The sequence below is a fragment of the Pristiophorus japonicus genome, chromosome 16, assembly GCF_044704955.1.
Source record: "Pristiophorus japonicus isolate sPriJap1 chromosome 16, sPriJap1.hap1, whole genome shotgun sequence".
Classification (NCBI taxonomy): domain Eukaryota; kingdom Metazoa; phylum Chordata; class Chondrichthyes; family Pristiophoridae; genus Pristiophorus; species Pristiophorus japonicus.
Window position 1 is genome coordinate 83310713 of NC_091992.1, and position 27862 is coordinate 83338574.

At 42.5% G+C, this 27862-nt stretch overlaps 2 protein-coding genes across 6 annotated transcripts in view; one reads left to right on the forward strand and one right to left on the reverse strand.

Moving 5' to 3' along the window:
- LOC139226628 (protein phosphatase 1 regulatory subunit 7-like) overlaps positions 1-3986 on the forward strand; it is a 105712-nt gene extending 101726 nt beyond the window's left edge. The window contains exon 17 of the mRNA XM_070857520.1: positions 3871-3986. Coding sequence (XP_070713621.1) covers positions 3871-3874 — 4 coding nt within the window. The 3' untranslated portion in view covers positions 3875-3986. The remainder of the gene's footprint in view (positions 1-3870) is intronic.
- LOC139226627 (splicing factor U2AF 65 kDa subunit-like) overlaps positions 1-27862 on the reverse strand; it is a 47326-nt gene that overhangs the window by 7582 nt on the left and 11882 nt on the right. Inside the window, exons 2-10 of one of the 5 annotated variants that reach the window (XM_070857518.1) lie at positions 16852-17038; positions 14436-14539; positions 14142-14293; positions 11109-11225; positions 10174-10279; positions 8297-8376; positions 6153-6170; positions 3067-3189; positions 775-861 (exon numbers count right to left, since the gene is read on the reverse strand). In XM_070857518.1, the coding sequence (XP_070713619.1) occupies positions 775-861; positions 3067-3189; positions 6153-6170; positions 8297-8376; positions 10174-10279; positions 11109-11225; positions 14142-14293; positions 14436-14539; positions 16852-17038 (974 nt within the window). Of the gene's footprint in view, positions 1-774; positions 862-3066; positions 3190-6152; positions 6171-8296; positions 8377-10095; positions 10280-11108; positions 11226-14141; positions 14294-14435; positions 14540-16851; positions 17039-27862 lie in introns of all 5 variants that reach the window. The other 4 variants (XM_070857516.1, XM_070857514.1, XM_070857517.1 and 1 more) reach the window with 4 other exon arrangements.

A 27862-nucleotide genomic window follows, 5' to 3' on the forward strand; every position in this document is an offset into this window, starting at 1 on the left:
TTCTAAATAAATGCAAATGACTGCACAAACTAGGGTAAGGTTACCAAAATATAGCCTTGTTGCCCACCCAACTCAATTTTCATCTGATTACACAACTTTTTTGGTAAGTTATCTCAGAGCACACTCAAGATTAGAATCAGCCCAACCATATACTAGAGCAAAAATTAAGACTTGCATTTATATAGTATGTTTCATGACCACCAGACGTCCCAAAGTGCTTTACAGCCAATAAAGTACTTTTTGAAGTCCAGTCACTGTTGTAGTGTAGGAAACACGGCAGCCAATTTGTGCACAGCAAGGTCCCCAAACAGCAATGTGATGATAACCAGATAATCTGTTTTAGTAATGAGGGATAAATATTGGCTAGGACACAGAGGATAACTCCCCTGCATTTCAAAATAGTGCCACAGGATCTGATGTCCACCCGAGGGAGTAGAAGAGGCCTCGGTTTAATGTTTCATCCGAAAGATAGCACTTCTGACAGTGCAGCCTTTCCTCGGTACAGCACTGGAGTGTCAGCCTAGATTTTTGTGCTGATGTCTCTAGAGTAGGAATTGGACCCACAACCTTCTGACTCAGAGTCACGGCTGACACTACTGCAAAAAAAGTGCTGAATTTGAACAAATGAAAAAATTAAAGACCTGAAGTGGTGAGGGGCACAGTGTAAGCGGATTTGTTGACTTTACAAATTGAAGATATAGCTGCCCACTGGAGAGGAAGATTCGTTGCATCACCTGAAGGATTAGACAAAGTAATGAACTAGAAACTAGTTACCGGATTGGCATTCTTTGCACCAACGCTGGCCCTCTGTACTATAAGCTTCTTATCCCCAAGTTGCATTCCATTCAATCCTGCAATAGCCTGAAGAAAGCACACGTTATTCAGAACAGAAGCATGCTTGGTGGAAAAAAAATCTGTCCAAGAATTGCATCAATTTTCAAATATTACAATATATACTCGGCTCTAAACACATTATAAAAATTGGGGACAATTTCCTTTGTGGACTTCATGCAGCAAAACTGCAAACGTGTTCTTTATAATTCAGTTTACGATTTTACTATACACAGCGCATAAAGCAAATCACCCCCAATGTCCTCATTAATCAGTTGAATTAAAAACAGATTTCTGAAAAGCAAACTGCATGTTTAGATATTGTACAACGCAGCACTAAAGTATGAACTATATAGCAAGTTTCCACAAATATTAATGTTTTTCTGTAGTTCAGATTTTACCACCGCGCCATTTTGAATCCCAATTCCCTATTGACTCTCTTCATAATAAACCTACCAAGAAGCAGGCAACTGAAACGGTGGGCTTTTCTGCAAATTTGTAAGGATCACCTGGTAGGAAGTAGACATACCTGAAGCCCCTGGTGGAGACCCAGCAGAAAACTGATGAAATTCATCATGCTTATGGTTGACAGGCTTGAGTGTTGGTCTCCACAGAAGTTTAAGCCTGCAACCAGAGATGCAATGTGATCCCAGGCTGTAAGAACTAAAAGGCTGGCCGTCACCAAGCTCTCCTAGAAGCCAATGACTAAGGTATTTCTTAGAACAGTGGTCCACTTCCCCCTTACCTGTGGCCCACAGTAGACCTCCACTGTTCCATGTACCGGGCCTGCATTCACAGTCCATCAGCACAGAGAATAAATGAAAGTGCGAGAATAAGAATGACAGGCAAGATGGCGGTGCTCAGAGTCAGTGAGTCACACACTGCCTTGAGATGAAAGCTACTGGCTGAAGATATTACCTGCTCTATAGAGAGACATTAATTCACATTGGTCGTACATTTAGCATACAAACTGCATGCAGCATGTTAGAAGGTTGGTGTTCTGGAACTGCTGCTGTTGTTGTGACCGTTAGGTGGGCTTACTGGAACTAATGACCGTTTCTTATTCCTAAAGATTGCATTGTTAGCACTTGTACCCAGTGGAAAGAGAGGCTGGGGAAATCTCTGAATAGCTGGTGAACCCAATCCATTGATTGTTTACACATTTACTCAAACCCATGAAAAGCTGGGATTGCACAAGTTGAAAAATTGCCCAGCATCAACAGTCATTTTAGGTTTGCACCACCAGTTACAAAATAAGGATTTCCACCTCTTTTTGTGTTACACATGACAGCATTCATGCAAACTTACCAGTTGTAGTCAGCTGAAGCACAAGCACGTTGACCAAAAGCAGTAAAAGTGAAGTAACATGCAAGGATGACACTCGGCATGCAAAACACAAAGCAAGCAAGAAACAGTGGGAAGCATGACGTACAATGTCCCGCAACAGTGCACTCAATGTCGGACCTCCAGTAACCACAGGAGTGTTGAAAGGAAGTGGGGACCATGTAATTCAAGTGAAGAATAGTCTCCCCCCCCCCCCCCCCAACCTAAAAAGGTAAAAATACAAAAGCCAGGACAAGACATAGAAAAGGAAGGAATGATACCAAGAAGCATAAATTCTTGTGATTGCAGCCACTGGAGCAGAGTGGAGCACACAGTGCAAGTGAAGTGCAGAGCAGAATGAGAACAGGCGATCTGCAGAATGACAAGTCCTTGTGTGACTTAATTTGGATACATTCTATTCTATAGTCTTTCACTCAAAAAAAAGCATTCAAAGTATATTCCTTACCTTTTATCCAGCACATCGTGAGTTCTACTGTTTATTTTGTTCTGCCGCCATTGGAAAAAGGTTGCATCTGATTGGCTGAAAGTTGGCTCCAAAGACCCCACTCGCCTTCCTCCACCCCCTGCCAGTCAACTGAATTCTACAACTCTGAAGACCTACATGGTCGCGTCAGACACAACCAGGTCAATTTCCCAGCATCAAATTACAACCACTTTCACTTCCCAAGCTCTTTTGGTCTGGTGCACCAGCAGCCCAAATGCTCCCAGGTGAGTAAACTCGTGGCACATAAAGGGTTAACTATCAACCGTACAAGTCGATAACATATTTCCAATTATCCACACCATGCTGTTCCATTACATTGCACTCAACCAGCTAAGATTCTGAAATTCTGAGCGATTAAATAGAAACTGAATATGCTTACAATTCCAGTAATACAGAATATATTATACCTGATCAGTAACATTGACATCCACGTATTCACAGAAGGCATAGCCTTTGGACAGAGATGTTGCACTGTCCTTCACTAGGTTAAAAGCTTTCAGTGGGCCAAATGAAGTCAGAAGTTCTTTCACCTGCAAGTCAAAGCCAACAGAGCAACAGTCAATTAGTAGTATTCAAAAACTGCTAAAATAATCTATTAAATACTATTTCCCAAATTAGTATCCAAGTTTGGGACTAAAAGCTCTTTAACCTTTTAGGTACTGGGCATAAAAAGCCAATTCAACAGGTTATAGCCTTTTTCTTTAACCGTGAATAAGATAGAATTACTGGTATTTGAAATTTCAGTTATATGTAGAGTCTGAAGTTTAAGAACAGGCCTCAAGTCAACACTTAAATCAGATAGTCATAGATAAGCAGTTCTCCCTACACCAAGGTGAAAGGATTCCCAGTTAAATCAAACAAGCAGCAGCTAGCACCAAGGCACTTACACATTTAACTACATCGGAACACCAATCCTTCATATTCTTGCTTGAACAAAACTCTCCAAATACTAATAAAAGCAGCAAGCGAAGGGTTGGTTACCTCTTGTCTGCACAATAAATCCCACGGTGCTAGCAAGAGACACCCCCAAGTTAAAAAAAAACGAGATCACTTACACAAGAAACAACCTCTTAGTTGAATTCCCCCCCCCCCCTTTCCTTACATTAAAGTATCAAGCTTTTACCAAATGTAATAACTAATAACTGTACTTGATTATTGTAGAAATGGAAAATGCTACTTATCTTAAGTGACTTTACAAATCTTTGTATCAGTTAGCTAAACCTCATAGAAGTGATTTTCACAGCACAGATGAAGTGTGGGACTGGAGACAGAGGAAGAGGAGGAAGGATCAAGGATGCATATCTTGGGTTCAGAGGCAACAACGATTTTGCCAAAGATGTCCCATTTGTATAAATGCAATCCGAATGTAGGCCTGTTCTTATACTTGCACTGATCTGCTAATTAAAAACAAATTGGGCAACAATGACCTAGTTGGACTATTAATTTTAACAAAAGGACATTCAAGCATCAAAAAAAAAGCACAGGAACTTGGGCAGTGAATGACCCAAACAACAGTTCGCATTAAACCATACAACTAAAATAGTTTGCATACCATTAGCAACTGGTACTGCACGGACCATTAGAAAATGTTAAAACACCACGCACTACATAAATTCAAACTGGATACAATCTCAAGTACCCCCCCCCCCCCCCCCCCCCACCAATAAAAAATTTCTAAGAATTTTCTTTCTGGCCCCAACGCTGTGCATTTCTTTCTCCACGCTCCCAACATTAAACTACAATATTAACTTTTCCAAATTAAATGCGAACAAACACTTTGAAGCACTTGCACTCAATATGTGAACAACCTCATTGGAATTCATACAAATACACGTGCAATCCTCAAGCAAAGTGCGTGACTGGAGGCCAGAGTTCTGTTTTACGGGATTGCTTGTTCGCGACTGTTCGCAAACTCATTGTCCACTTCATGTAAATGAGGCTACATTTCCGTAATGCAAGTTGAAACCCGAAAACTTTACACCAATGCCATTGTTTACCGCCCATCCTATAACCATGCAGTAGACAGAAGGAATCATGCTGCCTCCTTTAGCTGCAATGGCCACTGACTTCTGTGACAGCTATCAAGATTGTTCCCCAACCTGCTGATGGGAGGTGGACTTGGGAGTAGAGCTCAATTCTGCCACCCTTCTCCCAACATGAAACAGATGGGCTGCCAGATGAAATCTCTCCTCTTGGATGAATTAAAAACCGCAGAAACTTAATCAACAACCCGAATGAAAGGCAGGGAGATTTCCTCTACTACAGGCTGCGGAACACAATGGTGATTTCAAGACTATTGTGCAAGTGCACAACACTTGAAAATGCCAACCAGTAATCACTGCATACATACAAGTTCCTTACTTCTTTTACAAAGGCAGATATTAAGGGAAGTGTCTTCATAATTGTTCTTATCTGATCATTTAAATATTAAAATGTAGCAAGAAAAAGTTAATGGATATAGAAAACTGGTTCAATGTCAATTCACAAAATTACATGATTACAAAAGGGTTGCCACCTTTGATGCAATTACCTCATCTATGTCTTGAAAAGACCAGTGCTTTGAAATTATGCTGCTGGATAATGGTGTGCAACCAATTTATTTTAAACATGTTAATGCCTCTGCTGAGTCAGGAATTTCAGGCAAACGCATTAAACTCAAGGCCTAGGTTTATTTATTTTTTGTCCGGAGTACACAGCGATTCAGAGACCTCGGGGCCTCTTCCTTCACTGAGATTCACACACACCTCGGACCCCCTCTCCTTTATAAAAATACCAACAGAATCCAGGCATTTAAGTTTTTCAGAACTCTGGACTCCGACACAAGTTTTTATTTTAAAAAGACAAGCAAATTGATGTCCTTTCAGCCTTCAAGAGATTAACCCATTGAGGACTATCTGCATCAATTCAATCGGAGAATTTTATGTGCATTATTGTTGATGAAGAAATGTCCTTGGGGTATGTAAATCTTGACATTTTAAACGTTCAAAGAGATTGGAAAGTGATGGAAATGTTTGTTATATCGAAGAGCGTAAAGTAAATATGGTTCTCAAGGGGTTAATTAAGGCATTTTAGTCCAATGAGAAACTACAGGCTCAAAGATTAAAAAAAAACTTCATAAAGAAACAGAAAACTTGTAATAGTTGAAACAATCCTTGACTATAGGAAAAGTTGGAAAAAAAAAAGAAAAAAAAGGAAAAAAAAGTCTTACCTCCTACAGACACATACACCATAGGTCTATACGGACTACTTACACCACTACTTTCAGTGGTTTATTCATTTGTACAAGTTTATATTTGTTTTCTCTTTGTTTAGGTCTACCCTCAAAGCCAGCGAATGCTCCCAGGAAGGCTGGGCAGGTTCTAGAGTTGAGGGCAGAGCAGCTGGCTCCGAGGGTATCCGAGTGCGGGACATGAGCTCTTACTTGCCTTGTCTTACAGGTTGGCATGGCAGCAGTAGATCAGTACTACTGAACAAACTATGCGCCAAGACTTACGATCTTACAGGCCCCTAGCTGGGGACAAAGTGGGGGAACAAAAATGAAAGAGCCATGAGTATCAACCAGCAGTGACTACAAAGGAAGGAGTCAGTATAACACTGGCTCACAAATTTAGAATTAGAAAGCAAAACTCCCTGTTCTCATTAAACCGTGCATTTCAGATTTTCTCATGTCGAATATTAATTACAGATTTAATATAATCAACTTCTCCAATTGTTTTTTCTTTCTCCCCGGTTTAGGTGAGTGTTAAGATAGCTGATATAAATAAATAGCTAAAAAAAATTAAATAAAGTGTTGCCAAGGATCATATCATGTTTTTATTTTACAAGACATATTTGAACTCTTAAATATTTAGCATGGAATTTGGAAGAGAATGTGCACTTTACACAAATGGTTTGCAAGAAGCACTGAGAATTGAAGTGTCCAGTTAAAAAGTCACTTGAAGAAACTGAAATCAAACAATTTATTCACCCAAGGCACATACATCTGGGCTTAAAATTAATATTGATCCAGTACATTCATAGAAAAGTAAATTCAAAGTATTTTTTTTAAGCAGTCACTATACAAACCTTGGCTCTTCCGCCACCTATCAACAAATTCTACAAGAAGCAAAATAGAGTTGGGTTTGCCAAGGACTTGGAGGCTTTAACCCCAAGAACTCAATTAAGTCATCAGTTTATAACCAGTGATTATAATTAGTTTGCCGATCTGTATGGCTGCTGGTGCTTTGAATTTACTTGTCAAAGATTGTCTAGTGCTTCAGGCATGCATGAAACTATCCTTTGGTAATCTCCAAATGATATGTACTATCTTTATGCAACTTATTTGCAAGTAGTTCAGTCTGGGGGAGAAAAAGGTTCAGAACTTGCTTAAAGTCAGTGATGCAATTTTTTTTTTAAAGTTAAAAAATAAATAAAAAGGAGGTGCCTTGGCCAGTGTGTACAAGTGGATTCAACAGTTAATTTTCAGCCCAAACTTGAGTGCCCTTTGCCCATTTCTTTAATTCAACTAAAAAAAACAAGGACATTAAATAAAAGTAATTAGTAAGCCAACTTGATATGATCCTTCAAAGGCAATTTTATTGTAAAACCAAGCTTGAACTACACAAATTTATCAAAGTGTTTTTTAACACTACATATCATAAGGTAGTAAAGAAATTGACTGTAATTGCATCTCACCTTTATGTGCCGAACGGTTTAGGAATCTAAAAACCTGTAAAAACTGAACTGCTGTGAAAAGAAAATGGGGCTAAAACGAAAAGCTTTACCATTGTAAAAAATAGGCCACCTTGGCTAACTGATAGTTCTACAATTCAAATTACCTACACTCATTTACAAACAACTGAAATACTAAATGGAAAATCATAAGCCATATCCTAAATCAATGAAACAAAATCAAAAAAAAAGTGGAAGAAAAGGCCCTCTTAAGATGCAAGTTATTGGCCGGTAATGTTGCTACAGAATAGATTTCATTTTCTGGTTTGGTTTGTGGTGCTGGTACTGCAGAACTGGATCTTTAAGACATTCAGTCACTTTTCAGCGGCCCGAGCTGCTGTTTCCCTTGCTGCAAAAGGAAGTCAGTGAAGTTTGCTTGAGTAAAAATGGTGATTTTGTTGATTAGATAACAAATTCTCAGCCAGCCATTTTATTACATCAACACTTTCACACAAGCAATTTCATATATTTAAAAATTTCAGGGAGGAAGTGTGGTTGTGGGGGGGGGGGGGGGGGGGGGGAGAAAAAAAGGCCCTATTATGGATTCCAAAACGGTCAACAATCCGATTCACCCATCACCTTCACCGTAAAATAACAAGACGTTTCTTACTCAGTGATTTGCCCAGGAAGATCTTGTATATAAATCTCATTTTAAAACCGTTCAGTAAAGGGACTTGTCCAATTACACTGGCTAATAGAAACCAATTAGTGATAAAGAAAAAGATGCCATCTTTAAAAAAGAGTTCGGAATTGCACTGGAGAAAGCTGACACACCTTGAACAGTCAGTAACTGCAACGTGACCATCACAGCAGCCATGTTTGGACAATGGCACACATCAGTGCAGCTTTGGATATATGAAATTGAAGAGGAGAAAGAGAACAATACTGTCAGCTTTCCCCCCCAGAGTGGGTGGTATCCATAGCTACCTGATCATCATTGAGGTAATTGGGCAAACCGCCAATGAAAAGCTTGTGTGGAGAATCCGGGACCACTGTGGAGACAACACCTATAAAGAGACGAGAAACAAACACGGCAATATAAACATCCTGGACTAAAAGCTAGTGGGAGTATGGGTCATTATGATGCACATTTACCAAAAAAAGTTTTTAAAAAATGGAAAATATCAGGATCACACAAAGCATCACCTTGTGATGAAAGGTAGGCAAGGAATTCAGAATGTCTCCATCACCTGGGACACTTCTACTTAGCGGATAGGAAGATATGATGCAATGATACACATAGGAACCGTACCCTAGAAGTGAGATGATCTGCTTCCATGTGATATACGAGGGCAGCTGCAGATTTGATGATACCATCAAGCTTATGGATGATGTCAGCCATCACTGAGACTCAAGCCAACCACAGGGGTGCAAGAAGGGGATCTTACATTTTGGGGAGGGGGAGGGGGAAGACAAAGGAAGAGTTCAGATAATGGACTTTGGGTTATGTTTTGCCTTGGGGGAAAAAAAAGTTAACTATATACTGGAAACATTTAGGAAATGTATACATTGGAAGTTTCTCATCTGCTCCTTAATTTGAATGAACTCACCCCCTTTTTTTTGTAAAAAAAAGCAAGCCACATATGGGTCAGAGGAAAGCAGAAGCGTAACTGGAAAAACCTTCCGACTTACAGTGTTGCGAATGTGGCCCTAATCACATGCGCACGTTCCCAGGCTGGCGTAGAATCCTGCTGCGCCAGCTGCTCCAAACCGGAACATAAAAGACTCTGCAGGTTTCCAAAATCCACAAGTGAGTGAACTTTAATTGTTGCAGGGATCAAGAACCGGTGAGGATGGAAAAGAGATTAAAATGAAGAAAAAAGTAGACAAAAATATAATGTCAAAAAGGAAACAGGAAAAAAAAATAAATGTTCAAGATGAAAAACAAAAATATATACAAGCACAGAGAGAAAAAGAGCAAAAGTGAAAGTGAATTCTTTTCAAAGTGTATTCCACCCCCCAACTCCCCCGAGCTAAAGCAGCATTTTGTTTTCAAATTCCAAACCTTAAATATTGGAAGCCAATGACTTATGTTTTAAACATTATCTGAACCCATTAACTGAATTTCTGTTCAATTTACTTACTGCTTAATTTCACAGTATCTAATAAAATACGAGTAATAAGGGCTTAGACCAACAATCGCTATATTCCCTCTCAAGCGACCTGGCTAAAGGTGCATTGCCACTTATCCAAGTCAGAAATTTTAGCACCAAGTGAGATCACAATGCTGCCAGTGCAGAGGGCACACAATCCTGACAAGTGCAGCAATCTGGTAGACTCCACAGCCTCCTGGGAGGGGAGCCTCAGTACACAAGGCTCAAGCAATCTTGGATCATTGGAAATAACCCCCTCAAAATATTTGAGGAAGTTATTTTAGGTAGCAAGAATGGTGTTGCAGAACATTTTCTGCCCCATTTTAATGTTGTTGCAGATGTCAACATAATTCACCTTGCATCAGGTTGCAACTCAGAATGTTCATACATTCCTCGAGTCAGATAGCCACCCTGAGTTTTTCATCCACAGAATTATAATTCTGCTGTGCGAGTTCTGACACTGACTTTCCTTGCATTTTGTTTGCAATAGTATCTGCATTTTGTTTTAATTTTTTTTTAAATAAGATGTTTGTACAAATTGTTTATTTTACTCTATTTTAGCCAACAAATAGCTGAAGTAAATCACATTTTGGTGCCCTGCCATTACATCTGATGCATGCAGTATACTTAAACCTGCAAAGGAAGTCCAGCACACAGATGTTGCATTTTTTGACGGACCTGGAACATGGAAAGAAGGTTGCTCAGACATGCCTGGCAGAGGTTGGTAATCGTGGGGACGTCGGATCTTCAAAGACTGACCCTGGAAGATGATGCCATCGAATGCCATGGCTTGTGTCGTTTCATCAACTGAACGGAACTAAAGAGAACAACAATGCAATAGTAAAGATAACATGTTGGGGGGAAAAAAGCCAGATCAAACAGACAATTAAACAGAGGCACGAAATGCTTCAGTGTTTTTGGATGGAGCAGATCTTAAACTGAATACTCACACAACAGCAGCCTTATCCTTGGTAAAATACCAAATATAAAAAGGTGCAACTTTCATACAGGGAGAAGGGCAAAGTTAACCTAGACTGCTCTTCCATTCCATATAACAATTGATGCAAGACCAGTACTGCCAGAGACTCAGAAGCAGTTTGCTTGCCTACTCTCTCTAGTGGAAATATGCACATAGCAATAAGCAGTTAAAGATGGGAAACAATGAAATTCTAAAAAAAAAATGTTGTGTAAGTGGAGGAAGTCATTTTATAAGCTGTATCATACGAGGAAGTAAATACACTGCACTCCTTTAACAATTGTTATTCATACACTTCTCCCTGCATATAGATTTTCCTCCAGTAATTAACTTGCGTGTATGAAGTGACATACCAGGTTACTGCCCTAAACTGACTTGAGCTCAGTTTAGTTTAGGAATTCAGTTCAACCATTCAATTAGATGATTATAAGACAATCATCCATTATTCTACATTTTGACATGTACATGTCCTCAAAGGGTTAACCCAAGGCAGTGCACAATTAACAATCTATTCTACAGCAGATCTCGTCTCGAAAAGAAGGGTCTTTATCAATGATGACTTTTGTTCCATTCAAGTAACTGACAACTCACATCACCTAAAGTAAGGAAAGCAGGACAAAGACAAAAATTAGTTTAAAAAATTAGGTAGAATTCCAAGACAGAGGCTTACCTCAAGAAAAGCAAAATTTTTATCTTGGTTGATCTGCACAGCCAATACAGGGTTCCCTGGAGCCTGCGACAACCCAGCAAGGCGCATCTGAGCATTAAAGAAGTCAGCCATGGCTTCCTGAGGGCAAAAAGGGTATAGACACTTTAAAATATGCTAGCAAGCACCACGAATATATGCACTTTCCCATTTTTTAACATGCTATCAGTACAAATGTCAACCAATAACAGCTCTGTTTTCTACTAAACCCATGTAATTCTACCCACATAACTATTTTCAGAGTTAGTTCTTCTGATTATTTGTACAACCTGATTACAGATTATGTTGTTGGGGATGAATTCCTATCTGTTGAAAGTCATGAAAACACCTCAAATAGCTGTTCTCCTCCCCATTTTCACACCCACCACATCTATTCATCCAGACTTCAAGGGTTATGTTAGGAGGAGATTACACAAATTAGGCTTGTATTCCCTAGAATCAAGGTGGTCAAGGGGTGATCTGACTGAAGTTTTCAGGATATTAAGGGGAACAGATCGGGTAAAGAGAGAGAAACTATTTTCGCTGGTTGGGGATTCGAAGACAAGGGGGCATAGTCTAAAAATTCGAACAAGACCTTTCCGGAGTGAAATTACAAAACACTTCTCGCACACAAAGGACAAAGGGTGGTAGAAGTTTGGAACTCTCTTCCACAAATAGCAATCGATGCTAGTTCAATAGTTAATTTAAATCAGAGATTGATAGCTTTTTGTTAACCAAAGGTATTGAGGGATTATGGGCCAAAGGCAGGTACATGGAGTTGGATTGTAAATCAGCCATGATCTCATTGAATGGCGGAACAGGCTCGAGGGGCTAAATGGCCTACTCCTGTTCTTATGTGAAAGGTAAAGTTAGTGACTTGTAGAGTTCCAAGGGTACCTTCCCTGTATTCACCTAGATCGCCAGTATTGAAAGGACTATATGACCAATCCGCTGAGTGTATATGGGCGTGGATGACACAAGGCACATGCTCATTTCTGGCAAGGGCTGTTTGGAAGAAACCATAGCTGATATTTCCATTCCCTGGCACAAGGACTCAAATACCAATTCTAGCCAGCTCAGCTCAGTACCACACAGCACACTGACCCAATGGGGGCGGGGTAGGGGGGGGTGGGGGGAAGAAAAAAGGTTAGAGAATCCAAATAGTCCCATGTTCGTAAACAGTTGAATATAACTGGAAAGCTATGGAGGCTGCTCTGTGATAGACGGAGCTGGTGTTAATCTCACCATACCCTATTCCCATAAACAGCAAAGCGTTAATCTTTTGAAGATAATGATTAAGACATTGACCCACGGGAAATCTTATAAGTATCCTGCTCCGCACCAATTCCAATCACTCATCATACTCAACTTTGCTGATCTACACTGGAGTACCAATGCCTTGGATTTAAAATTATTTAAATCACTTCATGACTTTGCCCCTCCCCATCTCTGGAACCTCCTCCAGCTCCTGAACTCTTCATTCCTCTGACTGTGGCCTCTTCTGCATTTGTCCCCACCCTTCACCCTACCATTGGCAGACATGCCTTCAGCTACATCGGCTCCACGCTCTGGAATTCCCGACCTAAACCTTTAAATGCAAGTCTTGGCTTAGTGGTAGCACTCGCACCGCCGAGTCAGAAGGCCATGGGTTCAAGCAGTACCCTGGAGACGTGAGCACAATCTCGGCTGACACTCCAGTGCAGTACTGCTGGAGGGGTCGTCTTTTGGATGAGTAGGTGCCTGCCTCCAGCTGGACAGAAAAGTTTCCATGGCACTATTCGAAGAACAAGAAAATTCTGGTGTCCTGGCCAACATTTATCCCTCAACACTTTGCCTTGTGGCACCTTGCTGTGCACAAATTGGTTGTTGTGTTTTCGACATTACAACAGTGATTAGACTTCAAAAGAACTTCATTGGCTATAAAGCGCTTTACATAAGAACATAATAGGAACAGGAGTAGACCACACGGCCCCTCAAGCCTGCTCCGCCATTCAATAAGATCATGGCTGATTCGATCATGGACTCAGCTCCACTTCCCCGCCCACTCCCCATAACTCCTTACCCCCTCATCGTTTAAGAAACTGTCTATTTCTATCTTAAATTTATTCAATGTCCCAGCTTCCACAGCTTTGAGGCAGCGAATTCCACAGATTTACAAACCTCAAGAAATTTCTCCTCATCTCGGTTTTAAATGGGCGACCCCTTATTCTAAGATCATGCCCTCTAGTTCTAGTCTCCCCCCCCCCCCCACCCCCATCAGTGGAAACATCCTCTGCATCCACCTTGTCAATCCCCCTTATAATCTTATATGTTTTGATAAGATCACCTCTCATTCTTCTGAATTCTAATGAGTATAGGCCCAACCTACTCAACCTTTCCTCATAAGTCAATCCCCTCTTCCCCGGAAACAACCGAGTGAACCTTCTCTGAACTGCCACCAAAGCAAGTATATCCTTTCGTAAATATGGAAACCAAAACTGCACACAGTATTCCAGGTGTGGCCTCACCAATACCTTGTATAGCTGTAGCAAGACTTCCCTGCTTTTATACTCCATCCCCTTTGCAATAAAGGCCAAGTTACCATTGGCCTTCCTGGTCACTTGCTGTACCTGCATACTATACTTTTGTGTTTCATGCACAAGTATCCCAGGTCCCGCTGTACTGCGGCAGGATGTCCAAGGAAATTAAAAGGCGCTATACAAGTACAAGTCTTTCTTCCTTTACATGGATTGCTATTTTTGCAGCTGTTTGATCCAACTTATACCCAGACGGGATCAGGAAATCACATGGAATAATCTTTATTCTCTTTCCTGGCCGCAAGAACACGTGCTGGGCTTTTCCAACTTCTGCACTCGCCAAACTGTAATTTAATACCCATTAAGATGGATTCGGGGAAAGAGGAGGAGGAGGAGGAGAGAGAAAGTGGGCTGGCAAGCACACAGGTGGAAACCTCAGCTGCTGTCGTGTCATAAGACCAACACGGAGACAGTAAAATACATTTAGAAACTTCACACTTGCCTCTGTGACACCAAAGGGTATGTTGCCAACATACAGTCGTCTGGCTTGTCTGGTCATTTGGCTGCCAATGATTGGAACTTGTGTTGGTGTGATCGTCACACCACCTACTGTGGAGGTCGCCAACAGTGCTGTGGCAGGAATCTGACCCGCAGCTAAGAAAAACAGAGGGAGAATCTTTTCTTTAGTGTGATGTGGATGTATTCACTGATGAGCAGCACTACAGCAACCAGAGCATCATGTAATGGTCTGACTTAGTTCTCATTAAACCCGACACAATAAACTGGAAGAATCTACCTTGCATCGCCTTGTACTGCATTGGGGTAATGTGCTCAAAGCCTGGTGGAGGCACATCCCAGTACCTGTAGGGCTTCTTTCTGCGAGAGCGACGGGGAGACCGACTGTAGGGAAAAAACAAACAAAACTTGCAAACTCAAATGCTTTCATAGGGAAATGAATGCTACTGAAACATCAGAAATTATATCATACACCAGGTAGTATCACCGTTGATCTGGAATTTGAAATGTTCTTCATATACTAATTCACTAATGGGTAAATTATAAAAAGACATTTGAGACCCAGTGATAGAGCCCATATAGCCTTACAAATGGTATAAATGCAGAGACCCCTCCCAGAGAAGTGCCAAATCCATCGACAGAATAAAGTAATGCACCCCTACAAGAGAAGGGTAGGTTGGCATCATGGGGATCTTTAGCGTGCAGTATATTTTACGTTGAACAAGGTAGATTCTTCCATATTTGGCAGTATCATAAAAACGTTCCTTTCATATCCGCCATGTACCTCAGGAAACTTACTGGTCTTGATCAAAAGGAGACAGTTGGAACATATTGCAGACTATTCATAGACAAAAGATTTTAAAAATAAATGGTCTAATAAAATGCTCCATGTGGCTATCTTGTCGAGTTCTTCTGCCATCATTTTATTAGCCACGAGGTCCATCCCTTCTCCAGAATTCCCAATACTGCGACCACCTCCATGTCCTCCTCTTTCAACTGTTTTAATGAGAAACTGGCGATGCAATGAGAATTGTATCAGTCATCTCAGTTTCTCAATAGCACTTACTCAAATCTCACTCCCTTTGGATTATAGTCCTCAGTTTCTACTCAAGCCATCCTCATCAAAGGTGTTAAAAGGTGGTATCGGGACTGTCACCTGGCCAAAGCTGAACAGCAACTATCTTGACTCTTCTACCCATTGGAGTCTTCAGCAACTCTACATACAAAAACACCCATTTCCATAAAAAAAAAGCTATCCAACCTCCAGTCTACCTTGTACCTGTAATAAACCAAGTGGCAACTGCTCAATGTAGTAACAAACTTCCTTGGGATAATCCCAGATTTCACGATCATGCAAATCACCTCCGTCTCCTCGTACACCACCACGTCAGGGTGCACCAAGGATTGACTGGGAGTCAGCGGTCACATTGTTGCAGGGCGAGGAGATTACAAACTTGGTTTTGACTCCAGTGCCCTTGAACAGCACCTTCAGCCCTTCTGTACCCCAGTACCATCATGTCATCCACCTGGAGATACAGGAATTGCTTCTGGACCAGAGCATTATACCTTACTAATTGGGAGTCTGAGCCTGCTTGATTCTGTTGGAAGGACTCAAGGCCAGGAGACAGAAACCCAAGTCCTCCCAACTTTTCAGGATTCCTAACTCCATTCTGTTCCTAGAACCACTACTTTGAAACTTTGGGATAATATAGTTGCCATTAGACAGAAAAACATTTAAAAGGGTATGGGGAAAGGACAGTAGAATGGAACTAGATAGCTTTTTCAAAGAACCAGTGCAGACATGATGGGCTGAATGGCCTCCTTCAGTGCTGTAAAATTCTATGATTTTAAACTTGAAGATGGTGGTCAGCAGCAATCAGAATCTTTCTTTCAAGAAGATAACATATTCTGTCCAAAAGATGGATACCTGTAGGATGTCACGTTCTGCTTTGGCTCCAGGTGAATTTTAAGTGTAATCAAAAAGCAGAGACCTGGAAAGATGCAGACAACCCACTGGACAGCTGCCTAGTTTCTTGAAATGTTGCTCAGATGAGCCAGTCATCCAATGATATGTTCAAGTGTTGCTGCGATGGAAATTGGGTGTACAAAAAGCACTCTGTACTGGCACTGAGTGGGTGGAATGGCCCCTTACAGTAGTGTTTAGGTATGGAAATCAGAGTGCAACATGGAACTCTACTCCAACACAAGCCTGCACCTTCTGGACAGAGAGGAAGAAAACGAAGGGCGTTAAACAAGTACAGTTTCTGGCAGGATAGGCAACATCTAGATCACTTGAAATGATCGCCAGCACTCAAAAACTGGATGATAGTTTAAAAAAAAAAATCTTAATCCCAAATGGCAAAGCTAAAGAGGACCAAGTTTAATATCCAAATAGCTTCTTGAGGTCTGTAGTTTCTTGGGGTCTGAATTTTTCTGGAAATTGAGAGCTTATCAAATCCACCCATTTTCCACTCTGGGCTGTGCAATGCCAGCAGTCGACCTGCTTCAAGTCCAATTCCATGCTGCTGTGTGATGGCTGCCAGCAACACTGGAATCTCATTTATCCTTTCTTCGTGATTGCAAAGGGCAGTTGGATAAGTGCCTCTCAAGATGACATAGCCGAGATCAGCACTATGTACCGACACTCTTGACGTGCAACACACTTGGGTGTGAACGCTCGAGAAACAGCAAGTTACCTGTGACGTTTCCGCTCTCGTGAAGTGCTTCGCTTATCTTTGCTTCTGCTTCGCGCTCCTCGACTTCGGCTCCTTTTGTCCCGACTACGGCTGCGCTTGTCTCTGCTTCGACTTCTCCGTTTTTTATCCCGGCTTCTGCTTCTGGAAACACTTCGACTTTTCTTCTTGTGGCGTTCCTTTTCCCGTTCTAGAAAGAAAGGCAGTGAAATTCATGATTGAGTCATGAGTCTAGCACTCAATGGACAGGTGGGGGGGGGGGGGAAACCAAACAGGTGTGCGGATTTAGGGGCAGCTAATTCAATATTGCCCATTTCACACCATCACCCAAAGTTAGAATTAGTCCCCAGGAGTGAAGATGAGTTTGGGTAGCTTCAGTTGATTCTACTGAGGAGACTTCACAAGGCCAACCTTTCCAAATCAAGTATTAAAAGGGTCAATCACACTCACTCGGAAATGGATGACTGACACATTTGCCACGTCATACTAGTACAGCACAAGTACTCTTCTGAAGGGGATGAGGGGAGAATTGTTAAGACACATTGCTGGGGCAATGCATAGAAAGTTTCACTTGTCACACCTGCCAGTGGCTTCCTGACTAATAGAATTGGCAGAAGCTTCCACATAATCTCCTGTTCACCTTTTTTTGTGCCAAGAACATAAGAAATAGGAGCAGTAGGCCATTTGGCCCTCGAGCCTGCTCCACCATTCAATAAGATCATGGCTGATCTAATCTTGGCCTCAACTCCACTTTTCTGCCTGTTCCCCATTATCTTCAACTCCCCTGTAGTTCAACAATCTGTCTATATCCGCCTTGAATATATTCAATGACTCAGCCTCCATTGCTCTCTAGGGCAGAGAATTCCAAAGAATCACGACCCTCAGAAGAAATTGCTCCTCATCTCTGTCTTAAGTGGGCGACAAGAACAACTTTTATTTATATGGCGCCTTTAATGTAGTAAAATATCCCAAGGCGCTTCACAGCAGTGATACAAGACAAAACAGATAAATTTGACACCGAGCCACAAATTACTGCAGGTGACCAAGTGCTTGGTTAAAGAGGTAGGTTTTAAGGAACGTCTTAAAAAGGAGGAGAGAGAGGTAGAGAGGCGGAGAGGTTTAGGGAGGGAGTTCCAGAGCTTAGGGCCCAAACAGCTGAAGGCACGGTACCCGATGGTTGAGAACAAACAGGGATATTCAAGAGGGCAGAATTTGAGGAGTGCAGACATCTCATGGGGTTGTGAGGCTGAAAGAGATGGGGAGGGGCGATGTAAACAAGGATGAGAATTTTGAAATTGAGGCATTGCTTATTCGGGAGCCAATGTAGGTCAGCGAGCACAGGGGTGATGGGTGAGCAGGATTTGGTGCGAGTTAGGACACGGGTTACTGAGTTTTGGATCACCACCTGCCAAGAGTGTGTTGTAGTCAAGACCAGAGGTAACAAAGGCATGGATGAGGGTTTCAGCAGAAGAGCTGAGGCAGGGGCAGAGGTGGGTGATGTTACGGAGGTGGAAATAGACGGTTTTAGTTAAGCTACGGATGTGTGGCCAGAAGCTCTTTTCATGTCAAATATGACACCCAGGGTTTCAAACAGTCTGGTTTAGCCTCAGATCAACATAGTCAGTCCTTCAGAATCGAGGAAGACTTGCTTCCACTCTAAAAAGGGAGTTCTCAGGTGGCTGTACAGTCCAATACGGGAATTACAATCTCCGTCACAGGTGGGGCAGACAGTGGTTGAAGGAAAGGGTGGATCTGGAGCCTGGTTTGCCATACGCTCTTTCCACTGTTACATGATAGATGCTAGGGAGAGGGATGGAGTCAGTGGTTAGGGAACGCAGTTTGTAGCGGGGACCAAAGACAATGGCATCAGTCTTTCCAATATTTAACTGGAGAAAATTTCTGCTCATGCAGTACTGGATGTCGGACAAGCAGTTGACAATTTAGAGACCATAGAGGGGTAGAGCTGGGTGTCATCAGGGTACATGTAGAAACTGACTCCGTGTTTTCGGACGATATCGCCAATGAGCAGTATATAGGTGAGAAAGAAGAGGGGGCCAAGGATAGATCCATAGAGGACACCAGAGGCAATGATGCGGGGATAGGAAGAGAAGCCCTTGCAGGAGATTTTCAGGCTATGAATAGATAGATAAGAATGGAACCAGGAGTGTCTGTCCCACACCCAGCTGGACGATGGTGGAGGAGGAGAGATACTTTGTGACTGACAAAGGTAAACTATGTCACGTGACTTTGACAAGAGCAGTTTCAGTTCTGTGGCAGGGGCGAAAACCAAATTGAAGGGATTCAAACATGGAGTTCCGGGAAAGATGGTCACAGATTTGGGAGGCAACAACACATTCAAGGATTTGGGAGAGGAAAGGAAGGTTGGAGATGGGGCAGTAGCTAACAAGCACAGTGGGGTCACGGATTGGTTTTTTTGAGAGGGGTAATGACCGCAGATTTGAAGGAGGGGAGAAGAGTACCCGAGGAGAGAACAGTTAACAATGTCAGCTAACATGGGAGCCAGAAAAGGAAACTGGGTGGTCAGCAGTTTAGTGGGAATAGGGTCAAGCAAGCAGGAAATGGGTCGCATAAGAACATAATAGAGTAGGCCATACAGCCCCGCCATTCAATATCATGGCTGATCTGATCATGGACTCAGCTCCACTTCCCTGCCCGCTCCCATAACCCCTCATCAATTAAGAAACCGTCTATTTCTGTCTTAAATGTATTCAATGTCCTAGCTTCCACAGCTCTGAGGCAACGAATTCCGCAGATTCACAACCCTCAGAAGAAATTTCTCCTCATCTCAGTTCTAAATGGGTGGCCTTATTCTAAGATTGTGCCCTCTAGTTCGAGTCTCCCCCATCAGTGGAAACATCCTCTCAGCATCCACTCAGTCAAGCCCCCTCATAATCTTATACATCTCGATAAGATCACCTCTCAATTCTTCTGAATTCCAATGAGTACAGGCCCAACCTACTCAACCTTTCCTCATAAGTCAACCCCATCATCCCCGGAATCAGCCTAGTGAACCTTCTCTGAACTGCCTCCAAAGCAATTATATCCTTTCATAAATATGGAAACCAAAACTGCATGCAGTACTTACTCCAGGTGTGGCCTCACCAATACCTTATTTAGCTGTAATAAGACTTCCCTGCTTTTATACTCCATCCCCTTTGCAATAAAGGCCAAGATACCATTGGCCTTCCTGATCACTTGCTGTACCTGCATACTATCCTTTTGTGTTTCATGCACAAGTACCCCCAGGCTCCGCTGTACTGCGGCACTTCGCAATCTTTCTCCACTTAAATAATAACTTGCTCTTTGATTTTTTTCTGCCAAAGTGCCTCACACTTTCCAACAGCCAAATTTTTGCCCACTCACTTATCCTGTATGTCCTTTTGCAATTTTGTGTGTCCTCCTCACACATTGTTTTTCCTCCCATCTTTGTATCGTAAGCAAACTTGGCTATGTTACACTCAGTCCCTTCTTCCAAGTAGTTATAGATTGTAAATAGTTGGAGTCCCAGCACCGATCCCTGCGGCACCCCACTAGTTACTGATTGCCAACCAGAAAATGAACCATTTATCCCGACTCTCTGTTCTCAATTAGCTAGCCAATCCTCTATCCATGCTAATATATGACCTCCAACCCTGTGAACTTTTATGTGGCACCTTATCGAATGCCTTCTGGAAGTCCAAATACACCACATCCACCAGTTCCCCTTTATCCACCCTGTTTGTTACATCCTCAAAGAACTCCAGCAAATTTGTCAAACATGACTTCCCCTTCATAAATCCATGCTGACTCTGCCTGACCGAATTTTGCTTTTCCAAATGTCCTGCTACTGCTTCTTTAATAATGTACTCCAACATTTTCCCAACCACGGATGTTAGGCTAACTGGTCTATAGTTTCCTGCTTTTTGTCTGCCTCCTTATTTTTTTTAAAAATAGGGACGTTACATTTGCAGTTTTCCAATCTGCTGGGACTTCCCCAGAATCCAGGGAATTTTGGTAAATTACAACCAATGCATCCACAATCCCTGCTGTTACTTCTCTTAAGACCCTAGGATGCAAGCCATCAGGTCCAGGGGATTTACCTGCCTTTAGTCCCATTATCTTACTGAGTACCACCGCCTTTGTGATTGTGTTAAATTCTTCCTCGCCCCCATAGCCCCTTGACTATCCACTGTTGGAATATTGTTAGTGTCCTCTACCGTACAGGCTGATACAAAATATTTGTTCAGAGTTTCTGCCATCTCCATGTTCCCCATTACTAATTCCCCGGTCTCATCCTCTAAGTGACCAACATTTACTTTAGCCACTCTTTTCCTTTTTATATACCCAAAGAACTCTTGCTATCTGTTTTTATATTTTGTGCTAGTTTCTCTTTCCTTTCTTAATCATTTTTTTTTTTTAGTCATTCTTTGCTGGCTTTTAAAAGCTTCCCAGTCTTCTGTCCTCCCACTAGTTTTGACCACTTTGTATGCCCTTGTTTTTAAATTGGATACCGTCCTTTATTTTTTTTAGTTAGCCAGGGATGGCTATCTTTTCTCTTACACCCTTTCCTCCTCACTGGAATATATTTTTCCCGAGAATTGTGAAATATCTCCTTAAAATGTACACCACTGTTCATCAACCGTCCTACACTTTAACCTAGTTTCCCAGTCCACTTTACCCAACTCTGCCCTCATACCTTCATAGTCTCCTTTATTTAAGCTTAGTATGTTGGTTAGAGAGCCAACTTTCTCACCATCTGAATTTGAAATTCGATCATGCTATGATCACTCATTCCGAGGGGATCCTTTACTAGGAGATTGTTTATTAATCCGGTCTCATTACACAAGACCAGATCTAAGATAGCCTGCCCCCTGGTTGGTTCTGTGACATACTGCTCAAGGAACCCGTCCCTTACGCACTCTATGAACTCCTCCTCAAGGCTACCCTGACTAATTTGATTTGTCCAATCAATATGGAGGTTAAAATCACCCATGATTACTGCTGTTCCCCTTTTTACAAGTCCCCACTATTTCCTGGTTTATGCTCTGACCAGAGTAGTTACAAATGTTGTGACAAATGTAGGTCCCTTGCAGTCAGAATCAGGTGAATTTATAATGGGGAACAAAGAATGGCAGACCAATTGAACAAATACTTTGGTTCTGTCTTCACTAAGGAAGACACAAATAACCTTCCGGAAATACTAGGGGACCGAGGGTTGAGCGAGAAGGAGGAACTGAAGGAAATCCTTATTAGTCAGGAAATTGTGTAAGGGAGATTGATGGGACTGAAGGCCGATAAATCCCCAGGGCCTGATAGTCTGCACCCCAGAGTACTTAAGGAAGTGGCCCTAGAAATAATGGATGCATTGGTGGTCAGTTTTCCAACATTCTATAGACTCTGGATCAGTTCCTATGGATTGGAGGGTAGCTAATGTAACGCCACTTTAAAAAAAAAAAGGAGGAAAAAAAACAGGGAATTATAGACCGGTTAGCCTGACATCGGTAGTGGGGAAAACGTTGGAATCAGTTATTAAAGATGTAATAACAGCACATTTGGAAAGCAGTGACAGGATCGGTCCTCATCAGCATAGATTTATGAAAGGGAGATCATGCTTGACAAATCTAGAATTTTGTGAGCATGTAACTAGTAGAGTGGACAAGAGAGAACCAGTGGATGTGGTGTATTTGGACTTTCAAAAGGCTTTTGACAAGGTCCCACACGAGATTAGTGTGCAAAAGTAAAGCACATGGTATTGGGAGTAATGTATTGATGTGGATAGAGAACTGGTTGGCAGACAGGAAGCAAAGAGTAGGAATAAACGGGTCCTTTTCAGAATGGCAGGCAGTGACTAGTGGGGTACCGCAAGGTTCAGTGCTGGGACCCCAGCTATTTACAATATACATTAATGATTTGGACGAAGGAATTGAATGTAATATCTCCAAGTTTGCAGATGACAGCTGGTGGCAGTGTGAGCTGTGAGGAGGATGCTAAGAGGCTGCTGGGTGACTTGGACAGGTTAGGTGAGTGGGCAAATGCATGGCAGATGCAGTATAATGTGGATAAATGAGAGGTTATCCACTTTGGGGGCAAAAAGAGGAAGGCAGATTATCTGAATGGTGACAGATTAGGAAAAGGGGAGGTGCAACGAGACCTGGGTGTCATGGTATATCAGTCATTGAAAGTTGGCATGCAGGTACAGCAGGCGAATGGCATGTTGGCCTTCATAGCGAGAAGATTTGAGTATAGAGCAGGGAGGTCTTACTGCAGTTGTACAGGGCCTTGAATATTGTATATAGTTTTGGTCTCCTAATCTGAGGAAAGCCATTCTTGCTATTGAGGGAGTTCAGCGAAGGTTCACCAGACTGATTCCTGGGATGGCAGGACTGACATATGAAGAAAGACTGGATCAACTAGGCTTATAGTCACTGGAATTTAGAAGAATGAAAGGGGACCTCAGAAACATAAAATTCTGACAGGATTGGACAGATTAGATGCAGGAAGAATGTTTCCGATGTTGGGGAAGTCCAGAACCAGGGGTCACAATCTAAGGATAAGGGGTAGAAACATAGAAAATAGGTGCAGGAGTAGGCCATTCGAGCCTGCACCGCTATTCAAGAAGATCATGGCTGATCATTCCCTCAGTACCCCTTTCCTGCTTTCTCGCCATACCCCTTGATCCCCTTAGCCGTAAGGGCCATATCTAACTCCCTCTTGAATATATCCAATGAACTGGCATCAACAACTCCCTGCGGCAGGGAATTCCATAGGTTAACAACTCTCTGAGTGAAGAAGTTTCTCCTCATCTCAGTCCTAAATGGCCTACCCCTTATCCTAAGACTAGGCTTCCCCCAACATCCGGAACATTCTTCCCGCATCAAACCTGTCCAGTCCCGTCAGAATCTTATACGTTTCTATGAGATCCCCTCTCATCCTTCTAAACTCCAGTGAATAAAGGCCCAGTTGATCCAGTCTCTCCTCATATGACAGTCCAGCTATCCCTGAAATTAGTCTGGTGAACCTTCGCTACACTCCCTCAATAGCAAGAACGTCCTTCCTCAAATTAGGAAACCAAAACTGTACACAATATTCCAGGCGAGGCATCACTAAGGCCCTGTACAACTGCAGTAAGACCTCCCTGCTCTGATACTTAAATCCCCTAGCTATAAAGGCCAACATACCATTTGCCTTCGTCACCATCTGCTGTACCTGCATGCCAACTTTCAGTGACTGATGAACCATGACACCCAGGTCTCGTTGCATCTCCCCTTTTCCTAATCTGCCGCCATCCAGATAATATTCTGCCTTCGTGTTTTTGCCCCCAAAATGGATAACCTCACATTTATCCACATTATACTGCATCTGCCATGCATTTGCCCACTCACCTAACCTGTCCAAGTCACCCTGCAGCCTCTTGGCATCCTCCTCACAGCTCACACCACCACCCAGTTTAGTGTCATCCGCAAACTTGGAGATATTACACTCAATTCCTTCATCTAAATCGTTAATGTATATTTAATGTAAGCCATTTAGGACCAAGATGAGGAGAAACTTTTTCACTCAGGGAATTCTCTACCACAGAAAATTCGTTGGATATATTCAAAAGGGAGTTACATGTGGCCCTTACGGCTAAAGGGATCAAGGGGTATGGAGAGAAAGCAGGAATGGGGTACTAAAGTTGCAAAAATGATCAGCCATGATCATATTGAATGGTGGTGCAGGCTCAAAGGGCCGAATGGCCTACTCCTGCACCTATTTTCTATCTTTCTACTGTTCGGGGGCCTATAGACTACATCACCAGTGTCTTTTCCTCCTTATTGTTCCTTATCGCCACCAAAATTGTTTCAACACCCTTATCATTTGAGCCAATATCGTTTCTTACTATTGCAGTGGTTCTATCCTTTATCAATAGAGCTACCCCACCTCCTTTTCGTTTCTGTCTGTCCTTCCGGATTGTCAAGTACCCCATAATATTTAATTCCCAGTCCTGGTCACCTTGCAACCACATCTCTGTAATGGCTATCAGATCATACCCATTTGTCTCAATTTGTGCCATCAACTCATCTATTTTGTTACAAATGCTGCATGCATTTAGACAAAGTGCCTTTAAGTTTTTTTTTAAAACCCTTTTTTCTTGCTTGTTTCCTTTCTCCTTCAAACTCACTTTATTTTTGCTTTCTAATTCTCTCTTTACTCCCTTCCCTACTGAATCTAGTTTCAAGTTCCCATCTCCCTGCCAAGCTAGTTTAAACCCCTCCTCGCGAGAATATTGGTCCCGGCTCTGTTGAGGTGCAACCCATCCGGCTTGTACAGGTCCCACCTCCCGCAGAAGCGGTCCCAATGCCTCAGGAAACTAAAGCCCTCCTGCCTCATGGACAATATGAGCTGGGAGATGTCTGGAGGGGAGATCAGAGAAAGATGTGAGTTTAGGGCTCGGACAGGGGGGAGCCTCAGTGGAAGTTTGACCCGGTGGGCGAGGGGAAGGAAGGGAACTCGCAGAGGCAACTGATCGGATGCTCTCAATCTTTGAGACAAAGAAGTCCATGAGCTCCTCACACTTGTTGTTGGAGGGGAGTGTGGTGGAGACAGGGGAGAGGGGTTTAACCTGACAGTTAGCAGTAGAGAATAGTAGCCGGGTGTTATCTTTGCATTCCAGAATGATCCTGGATTAATGAGCAGAATCCAATAATGCTTTATATGGTCAAGACAGATCTGGCTGTGAATAGCTAAACCAGTTGTCCGCCACATCCTTTCAAGTCTGTGCCCCTTGGACTTGAGGGATCGAAGATGAGGGCTGTACCGGGGGAGCGGCCAGGATGAGTTTTAATAGGGCATCAAAGGTGGTGGTGAGGGTGTGGTTGAGCAGATCAGTGGCTGCAGAAATGTCACGGTGAAAGGAGGGCCAATGGTTGGACAGTTTGGAGTTGATAAGTACAGTTATGAGAAAAATAAGTCATTGGGATGCAATTTTTTCATTTTAAATAAATAGCAAGCAACATAGAAATTAGGTGCAGGAGCAGGCCATTCGAGTCTGCACCGCCATTTAATAAGATCATGGCTGATCATTCAACCTCAGTACCCTTTGGCCGTAAGGGCCATATCTAACTCCCTTTTGAATATATCTAATGAACTGGCCTCAACAACTTTCTGCGGCAGAGAATTCCATAGGTTCACCACTCTCCGAGTGAAGAAGTTTCTCCTCATCTCGGTCCTAAATGGCTTACCTCTTATTCTTAGACTGTGACCCATGGTTCTGGAACTCCCCAGCAACGGGAACATTCTTCCTGCCTCTAAACTGTCCAATCCCGTCAGAATTTTATATGTTTCTAGGAGATCCCCTCTCATTCTTCTAAACTCCAGTGGATACAAGCCCAGTTGATCCAATCTCTCCTCATATGTCAGTCCTGTCATCCCGGGAATCAATCTGGTGAACCTTCGCTGTACTCCCTCAATAGCAAGAACGTCCTTCCTCAGATTAGGAGACCAAAACTGAACACAATATTCCAGGTGTGGCCTCACCAAGTCTCCGTACAACTGCAGTAAGACCTCCCTGCTCCGATACTCAAATCCTCTAGCTATGAAGGCCAACATGCCATTTGCCTTCTTCACTGCCTGCTGTACCTGCATGCCAAACTTCAATGACTGATGTACCATGACACCCAGGTCTTGTTGCACCTCCCCTTTTCCTAATCTGTCACCATTCAGATAATATTCTGTCTTCCTGTTTTTGCCACCAAAGTGGATAACCTCAATTATACTGCATCTGCCATGCATTTGCCCACTCACCTAACCTGTCCAAGTCACCCTGCAGCCTCTTAGCATCCTCCTCACAGCTCACACCGCCACCCAGCTTAGTGTCATCTGCAAACTTGGAGATATTACATTCAATTCCTTCATCTAAATCATTGATGTATATTGTAAATAGCTGGGGTTCCAGCACTGAATCCAGCGGCACTCCACTGGTCACTGCCTGCCATTCTGAAAATGACCCGTTTATTTGGACTCTCTGCTTCCTGTTTGCCAACCAGTTCTCGATCCACGTCAGTACATTACCCCCAATACCACGTGCTTTAATTTTGCACACCGATCTCTTGTGTGGGACCTTGTCAAAAGCCTTTTGAAAGTCCAAATACACCACATCCACTGGTTCTCCCTTGTCCACTCTACCAGTTACATCCTCAAAAATTTCGAGGAGATTCGTCAAGCATGATTTCCCTTCCATAAATCCATGCTGACGAGGACCGATCCTGTCACTGCTTTCCAAATGCGCTGCTATGTCATCTTTAATAATTGATTCCAACGTTTTCCCCACCACCGATGTCAGGCTAACCGGTCTACAATTCCCTGTTTTCTCTCTCCCTCCTTTTTTAAAAAGTGGTGTTACATTAGCTTCCCTCCAGTCCATAGGAACTGATCTAGAGTTATAATAGTGTTGGAATATGATCACCAATGCATCCATTATTTCTAGGGCCACTTCCTTGAGTATTCTGGATTGCAGCCTATTAGACCCTGGGGATTTATTGACCTTCAATCCCATCAATTTCCCTAACAAAATTTCCTGACGAATAAGGATTTCCTTCAGTTCCTCTTTTTCGCTAGACCTTCGAACCACTAGTATTTCTGGAAGGTTATGTGTGTCTTCCTTAGTGAAGACAGATCCAAAGTATTTGTTCAATTGGTCTGCCATTTCTTTGTTCCCCATTATAAATTGACCTGATTCTGACTGCAAAAGACCTAGGTTAGTCTTCACTAATCTTTTTCTCTTCACATATCTATAGAAGCTTTTGCAGTCAGTTTTTATGTTCCCTGCAAGCTTCCTCTCATACTCTATTTTCCCCCTCCTAATGAAACCCTTTGTCCTCCTCTGCTGAATTCTAAATTTCTCCCAGTCCTCATGTTTGCTGCTTTTTCTGGCCAATTTATATGCCTCTTCCTTGGATTTAGCACTATCCCTAATTTCCCTCGTTAGCCACGGTTGAGCTACCTTCCCCGTTTTATTTTTACTCCAGACAGGGAT